The sequence below is a fragment of the Triticum urartu genome, chromosome 1 (genome assembly GCF_003073215.2).
Source record: "Triticum urartu cultivar G1812 chromosome 1, Tu2.1, whole genome shotgun sequence".
Lineage (NCBI taxonomy): Eukaryota > Viridiplantae > Streptophyta > Magnoliopsida > Poales > Poaceae > Triticum > Triticum urartu.
This window is the reverse complement of record NC_053022.1, coordinates 540,408,192-540,416,844: the sequence shown is the minus strand read 5'-3', so window position 1 is coordinate 540,416,844 and position 8,653 is coordinate 540,408,192. Positions and strand designations below refer to the sequence as shown.

The following is an 8,653-nucleotide window of genomic DNA, read 5'->3' as shown; positions in this document are numbered from 1 at the left end:
GATTAGCAAAATGTTGCATGACTAAGGATTGGATAGAGAAGCCCATGAAAAATCTTGTAACTCTTCTGATAGACGATGTAACTATTATTTTTAATTAATAAAGTTCAAGCTGTTTTTCAAAAAAAAGTGGAATGATGTATTCCTTCTAAAAAAAACAACAACACCCCTCCTTCTTGTCTGTCAAAAGGAAAAAAAACGACACGCCCCCTCCCCTCGCGTATATCTCCCGACCTCGCCCCCGACCTCGCGAGCGCCGACCCCGACCTCGCCCCCGACCTCGCGAGCGCCGACCCCGACCTCGCCCCCGGCGGCCCCTTCCTCCATAGCTTCTCCCACGGGCCTCAGTCCCTACCGCCGCCTCAGCCTTCTCACGCCGTCGGCGCCGCCGCAGTCCCTATCGCCGCCTCAGCTTTCTCACGCCGTCGGCGCCGCCGCAGTCCCTACCGCCGCCGACGAGCTTCCCCCACGGCCCCCCTTCTCCGGCGCAACCGGTATTCCGGCATTCTCTCCGGTAAGGATCTCCTCCCCCTCCCCCTCCCTCCTTCCCCCCTAGGGTTTCGTTGTCGATGTTGGTCTCACCACTGCTGCGGCGAATAATTGGTGGATTTCGGCTTGATAATTTTAGGGTTTCATTAGTTTAGGGTTATTCTGTAAGATCCGCCCACAGTTTCGAGGGTTGTCCGTTAAGGGCTCAACGTTTGTGCCACTGACCCGATCAATTGATGACCAAAGCAAAGTGTCTAGTTATCTTAAATTTCACCACCACAAACAAAAACATACCAGCAGTTTGGAGTTTGGACAGGCTTGCTGTATATTAGTAACTACCAACAGAATTTTGCTCACAAGCTTTAGATTAATCCATGTTTGTCTGTGCATTAGTATTTTATTAGCAGTATCCACATCCTATCTGTAGTTTTTGCCTTTTTGGGAGACTTATCCGGGCACTACATATTTATTGTGATTGAGCTAACCGTCTTCTTCAACTTCTTTTATAGGTCTAGCCTGTCGAGGGGAAGGCTTGGGACGAGATAATGGTGAGTTCATTGCTCCTCCTGTTAAGCAGCTAGGCAATCTTATAAATTTGCAATTTATTTTGGCATTGGTCTCATGCCTTTTCCTAAATGGTGCCACTTCACAGGCAAGCCTTGCTGATTCGTTCTTGGCTGATCTTGACGAACTTTCAGACAATGAAGCCTACCCTGTGAGTTGATTTCTGTGCCTACTGCGTAACCATGTTTTATAAGGATATATTTGTAGGCAATTCCTTAATCTATTGTCAAACTTTTCAGGAAGAAGACAATGCTGAGGCAGTGGGTATGGATGAGGATGGTGACGATGATATGCCTGACCTTGAGTCTCTTAATTATGATGATCTTGACAGCGTCTCAAAACTGCAGAAGACACAACGTTATTCTGACATAATGCAAGTATGTGATCAAACTCGTGAATCTCCACTAACCTTATACCTTTCTCTCTTGCACAGATCTATGTTTATCTGGCAAAAAGTAAAACCTTTTTTGTGTGGTTAGGGTAATAACTCAGTTATAAGATGCTGCACAGTGTTTTCCACCAGAACAGTGTTTACTAGTTTGAAAAGAAAACTTAAATAACACATATTATATGGATTTTGGGGACACACTCAGTTGATTGTTCTTTCATGTCTGATTCCTGAATATTACTTTATATGTTCTTAGGGAGCAAATGGAGATATTTAGTTTGTTTAGTGTACAATAATAAACAAAAAGACCAACCAGAGACTAGTCCCTCGGGACCTTTCTTAGTGTAGTAAGACGACCTGATTCACCTGCAGAGGTAGGCCTCAAATGCAGGTCAGCTGTGACACAGCGTGCACACTCGTGCTGCTAGCAAACCGAGCAATCCTCAGTTCATGCTCAATGTCACAAATGGTCCATGTGGAAAATATGGTCCATTCATTTTGAGTCCATATAGGGCATGTGGCGCTGTTCATCTGTATTTTAGCCTTAATCTGCAACCCCCATGCATGACAATAGATTAATAGACAGTTCCATTTTTGTGTGTGCAGAAAGTTGAAGGAGCACTTGAGAAAGACACATATTTGTCTAATCAAGGGTTCATCCTGGAGGAGGATCCAGAGTACCAGCTTATTGTAGATTGCAATGCCTTATCAGTAGATATTGAGAATGAGCTCATTATAATACATAATTTCATCCGTGACAAGTATAGGCTGAAGTTTCCTGAACTGGAATCCCTTGTTCATCATCCGATTGATTATGCCCGTGTTGTTAAGAAGATTGCAAATGAGGTGGATATAACACTAGTAGATCTGGAAGGGCTCTTGCCTTCTGCAGTTATAATGGTTGTCTCTGTGACAGCATCGACAACTAGTGGGAAGCCTCTTTCTCAAGAGAATTTGGTAAAAACAATTGAAGCATGTGACAGAGCCCTTAATCTTGATGCTGCAAAGAAGAAGGTGCTTGATTTTGTAGAGGGTAAAATGGGTTACATCGCACCAAACCTATCTGCAATTGTTGGCAGTGCTGTTGCTGCAAAATTGATGGGAATTGCTGGTGGTTTGGGAGCACTTGCAAAAATGCCTGCTTGCAATGTTCAGCTACTTGGAGCAAAGAAGAAAAATCTTGCTGGATTTTCTAGTGCCACATCTCAGTTTCGTGTTGGCTATCTTGAACAAGCCGAAGTATTTCAGAGCACTCCTCCAGCTCTGAGGACCCGTGCTTGCAGGGTTATAGCTGCAAAGGCAACTCTAGCAGCAAGAATTGATTCAACTAGAGGTGATCCAACTGGAAAAGCTGGCCGCAACTTGTTAGAAGAAATTCGCAAGAAGATCGAGAAGTGGCAAGAACCACCTCCTGCAAAGCTTCCAAAACCACTTCCTGTTCCAGATTCCGAGCCTAAAAAGAAGAGAGGTGGTCGCCGCCTTCGAAAAATGAAAGAAAGGTAAACTTTTCTCAACCTTTTTTTTTTGCAAATAAACATATTGAACAACCTCATGCTTATTTTTCCCTTGAACTAGTTGCTAATTTGCATTCCATGCTGAAACTTGATTCATCACATAAACAGTATGGTATCTTGTCATAATTTTGGTAACTTGGTTCTGCAGATATGCGGTGACTGATATGATGAAGCTTGCAAACCGAATGCAGTTTGGCATACCAGAGGAGAGCTCATTAGGTCAGTTGTTTTTGACAGGGCTGCTGGAATGACGTTTTGTTAGTTAGTTTAATTTCACTTGACCTTAATATTGACACGATCACATCTTGTTATCACCAGGTGATGGTTTGGGGGAAGGTTATGGCATGCTTGGGCAGGCCGGAAGTGGGAAACTACGTGTCTCAGCTGCGCAAAACAAACTTGCTGCTAAAGTGGCAAAGAAGTATGCCTTCTTAATTCCCACAGTATTTTATTTTCTTCCTTTCTGTTCCTTGCCATTTGATGTTAGCATAAAGCACATGATTACTACTTGGCTCCGCAATGGAGGTTTTATGCCGTTTTACTCCCCAAAACATGGTATAACTTGTACTGTACTGTGTTCTTTCTGACTTTCTAAATTCAATACAAGCTGGTTCAAACTATTAGAGGAAAATGTGCAAACATTGGAACTTAGATCCTCAATTTTAAGCTATCAAGGCATACATCAACAAGAACTGGTTCGCGCTGCTTTCTCTGCACTGTGTTTATAACCACCTTGATTCCCACTTCCCAGAGCTTAATATGTACTCCCTCCATCCAGAAATACTTGTCCTAGAAATGAATGTATCTAGACTTATTTTAGTTATAGATACATCCATTTTATCCATTTCTAGGACAAGTATTTCCGGACGGAGGGAGTAGTGCTTTATGCTTTATACCATCCTTATATCTATGTTTCCTGCACATTCAGGGGTTTGGGAGCATTTTTTTATGTTACGGATTATTTGCACCCTGTACCAGTTGCAGTAGCCTGGCAGGCAATCGTTATGCTGCAGTATCTTCACATTGTTGTTTATATTTCGATTTGTGACCTCTTTTGTGATATCATGCACCTGCAAATCTCTCTCTGATTCCATATACTTTCTAATATCAGATTCAAGGAGAGGAGTTATGGTAGCGGCGGTGCAACATCTGGACTGACATCTAGTTTGGCCTTTACACCAGTTCAGGTGAGTTTATTTTTCCCTGGTTTGTTATGCATGATATTTGGCTGATCCAGCTGTGGAACATGGGACTATGGCTGCTACAGTGCTGCCTACTCTAGGTCGCTATGTAATTTTTATCTTGTAGTATTTGCTTAGCTGTTGCTTGCCTTGCTCATGTTTGAGGGATCGGAACAGGAAGTTCAACCATGGTTTATTTTACCCTTTTTTTTGCTGTGCCAGTAGAAAGTTCCTAGATTTTGCTTCTGTGAAGTCATCATGGACAATATAGTTTGCCATGTTGTTAGTTTTACCTATGCTACCGGAGATCATTGCATATTTGCTTTCTTGTAAACCAGGCACTGGATGGTTTCCTGTTGTTAGCCTTTTATACATTTAGCACCTTGTGTATAGATAGATAGATGGTAATCAGTAGGTTGTAGCATCTTCGACGTCATTATATATTATCTTTTCAGTCAGCTTTCGTTATTTTTAAACAGGTCAACCTAAGATCCTTGTCATCAATCACTCCTTGTTTCTAATATACCATTGCTTTCACCTGCAGGGAATAGAGCTGTCAAACCCACATGCCCACGGCAACCATCTTGGAAGTGGAACCCAGAGCACCTATTTCTCTGAGACGGGCACATTTTCTCGGATCAATAATAGGCCATGACCGAGCTTGGAATCTGAAGGCAAAAAGGTCCTGAGATTAGAAGAGGGGATCGTTCCCCGGCCCCAGCGATTCCATCTCATTCTGCACACAACACTCAAGAGTTCCTGGGATTCATGCACTTGCACAGAATCAGCTTGTATTCTCAGCTGTATCGCGGGGTTTTGTAATGTAAGTACACAAAGCGCACTACAACATCACGAGGTCTGAAGTCAGGCAGTACCCAACGTTACCTATGCTTCGAGCGTCAATAATCGTTCTAGAAAACCCGCTGGAATTGAATTGTTGAACTGTCTTGCCTGAAACATCTGCCATGCTGGATCATTCCATTACCACAATGCGAGTTGAGCTTTGAATGAGTACTCGTGGTTTCTTTTTTGATGAATATGATTGTGGTTCTGCTTCATGTGCTGCGGCGTTTGGTAATGGCAGGTCCTACTAAACATGATCATGAGATGTTACAAAGAAACAACACAACCAGTAAATGTTTTCTGAGTTTTTTTTTTAGTGTTTTAGGCGTATTATTATGAGTTTTCCTAGTGGAAGACGTAGCCTAGCATCTCCAGACTACTTGTTTTTCTTTTTCTTTTCTTAAGTGGAATTTCGAGGGTATTATTTAGAGGGCTCTTTCGCTGGCCATTGAGCCAGCGCGCACCCACTCCTTCCCCAGCGCCCCCTTTTAGGTTGGCCCATGCGCGGGGCAGGCTGCGCCCTGTTTTTTTCATTTCTCTTTTTGCCTTTTCTAGTCTGTAAAATAATTCGGGATTTCAAAAAAATCAATTTTCAAAAAAAGAGAATTTTGAAAAATGTTGAGGGTTTTGCTCCTCCTCAAACGGTCGTCGTTTTGAGTCTTCCTCTCCGTATCTGCCTTGCATCCACTTCGACAACTTGGCTGTTCCAGGGGTGTGTTGTGTGCACCTTCTTTGCCTTGGTCAAATTTTTTCTAGGCCTATGGGGACCGAATGGAGCGGATCGCAGAAGAGTTCGAGGAGGAAGGAGAAGATCATAGAGGATCTGATTGGTAGCCACAAATTGCGGCAGGGGGTGAGGATGATGAGTTTGTATGGGAGGAAGAGGTGGCTAAATTTCATGTTTTGACCCTTTTTTCAAATCTATTCGAGATCTAACCCTAGTTTGGAAAAATTTCGAGATCAGACCCTTTTGCTACCGCTAGGGACCATGGCGGTAGGGTATAACAGCCTACCGCCAAGGACCCTGGCGGTAGGGTTGCATATGTCCTACCGCCAAAATCCGTCTAAGTATTGAACACAGTGTATGCTCGTGCCTACTGCCAAAGTCTCTGACGGTAGGCTGTTAGACCCTACCGTCATGGACTCTAGCGATAGCAAAAGGGTTAGATCTTGAAAAAATTTCAACTTAGGCTCAGATCTTAAATAGGTTTCAGAAAAGGGTTAAAACACAAAATTTTGCCGAAAGAGGTGATAGATCAAACTGCACCAACGAAGTGGGCCCCTGGCTAGGGTGCATATGTCGAAAAGCATCAGTCCGGCGACGCCATTCACACACGTGCTATCTGCATGGGACCCTCCTCTCATGATAAAGTGCAGAAGAATCAGTGGTAACACCTTGTTGGCCGTACAATTTGGCTGCCTAGCAGATTGGAGCAAGGTGATGCATGATCGAATTTGGATGAGTTATGGACGATTTATAGGCTTCGGTGCTGATTTTTTCTTATATTTTGGATCCTGATAATTGTCATATGTGTGGCATATTAAAGATCTGCTCACACGCCCTGTGTGGCAGGCCATGTATGGGCGAACATTAGAACTGCCCACACGTGTGGGCACAGCTACTTCGTGCCATACGTCCAACAAGTACTACTCATCCCTACTCTGCGTGTGTGGCACCAAGCAGATATGCCCACATGTCTTAGCACAGCTACGTTAGTTACCCCCGGGATGACGCTTTAGTTACCTCAGGATGGTAACTTTAGTTATTTGAGATGGCAAATGTAGTTGTAAAAGCATGACAACTCTTTTTGTTTTGGTTAACTATAGTTGCCATGTCTAATTTATGATAGTTCCCGCGTGTAATTAAATCATAGTTGCCACATGTGTTTACCTAGTTGTCACATACATGCAACTGCAGTTGCCATCTATCACCGTACGAGCGTCCTGTGAGCGAAGAGCAGTTCACCCACACACGCGTGGACTGGTTCGCCCACACGGGGCAGCTGGCAACCGCGCGCGCGGGTCGTGTAGGCGATCGCTTCAACGCCCACAACACGTTATGCCTACATGGCACTGAAAATCCAACAGATTCCTTCAAGATTTGTGCAAAACATAACAGACGGGGATCAAAACATGTGGGCGAAATGCAGATATGCCACATGTAGACGTTATCATTCGGGTATATTTGAGTTTTTATCGGGATTGAAGTTACCCCTTCAATCAAAAAGGATAATATAATACTCCCTCTGTTTTCTTTTAGTCTGTATATAAAATTTGGTCAAAGTCAAACTTTGTCAACTTTGACTAAGTTTATACAAAAAAATATCAAGATTCACAATATGAAATAAATATTGTTAGATGCATCATAAAATTAATTTTCATACCATATAGTTTTAGTATCGTAGATGTTGATATTTTTTCAAACAAAGTTAGTCAAAGTTTACAAAGTTTAACTTTGACCAAATCTTATATACATACTAAAAAAACGGATGGAGTATTTTGTACTATCCAAATCAATATATTTAATACGTTTGATCTAGATGCAAACAAGTCAATTGCCTTTTTTATAAGCAACTTAAAGATCATGTGAGCTTTTAAGGGAAGCAAAACTCAAAACAACACAACGATTTGAAGGACCCTAAGAAAGATCACATCAAAAATCAGTCTTGTAGTCGGCTAACATTCGATTGAGCACAATATAAAAAAGATGTGTCTAGGACACATTTAAATATGACATAGTTATGTCTTATCTAAATATGTTGATTGTTGTTTGTCCAGAGCTCCTGTTTAGCGGGCTAAACGTCGGAAGACTCATTTAGCAGGCCGTGGCGCATTGGCAGCTCGCACGATTAGAGTTACATGGAAGCTGGCCTAGCGGCTGGATGCCGTGGCCATTTGACGACTAGCTGCTTTTTGCTCGTCGTTGACCGTGAGACCGCTAGTGATGCATTAGGTACAGGTTGCTTGCTAGCTTTTGTTTCCTCGCGTGCGCCTAAAAAAAGTTTAGGAATTTTAAAATCATGATCGTTGATTGTTGACTTAAAAAACACGGATTTGAAAAGAGTTCATAAAAGTTAAAATAACATGAATTACAAAAAGTTCATAAATTTAAAAATTTGGGACTTGAAAAGGTTCGGTATTTAAAAAAAGTTCATGAAAATGAAAAAAAATCACATCTTTTGTCAATTTCAAATACAACAAATTTGGAAAAAGTTCACTACTTGGCAAAGCTTGTAATTTCAGGAAATCGTGAAAATGAAAAAAGATCATGAATTTTAAAAACATTCACAAATATTTTCTAAAAAAAGTATGTAAAATAGAAAAAAGATTCATGAAATTTTGAAAAAAGTATATGAATTTGGAAAAAGTTCATGCAATTGTAAAAAATGAAAAAGAATAAGCAAAAAAAGAAAGAAAAAGAAAGGGGAGAAAACATACCAAACCCGTTCCGGAAAAAACTACAAAATAACCCGGCCAAAAAATTTACTAATTTTGAGAGGACATTCCCTTCCACAAAGAAGTATCTTAATAACGTGAGGGCGTGGATGAGGAAGAAAATGGTAAAAATGACACTGATGCAGCCCTGCACTACTTTAGGGGGAGGCAGGCTATTGATTCAAGATTGTACTATTCAAAGTAGACCCAAAAGATACAAATAAAGTCCTATACATCTTCTT

General features: G+C 41.8%; 1 protein-coding gene across 1 annotated transcript; it reads left to right on the top strand.

The window, feature by feature from the left end:
* The first annotated feature begins 204 nt into the window (after positions 1–204).
* Positions 205–5,144, top strand: LOC125527795 (U4/U6 small nuclear ribonucleoprotein Prp31 homolog). Its single transcript, XM_048692308.1, has 9 exons — positions 205–511; positions 996–1,034; positions 1,139–1,201; positions 1,290–1,427; positions 2,045–2,937; positions 3,101–3,171; positions 3,271–3,373; positions 4,064–4,139; positions 4,678–5,144. Exons 2-9 carry the CDS (start codon positions 1,032–1,034, stop codon positions 4,786–4,788), a joined length of 1,458 nt encoding a protein of 485 aa, XP_048548265.1. The 5' UTR covers positions 205–511; positions 996–1,031; the 3' UTR covers positions 4,789–5,144.
* The last annotated feature ends 3,509 nt before the right edge of the window (positions 5,145–8,653 follow it).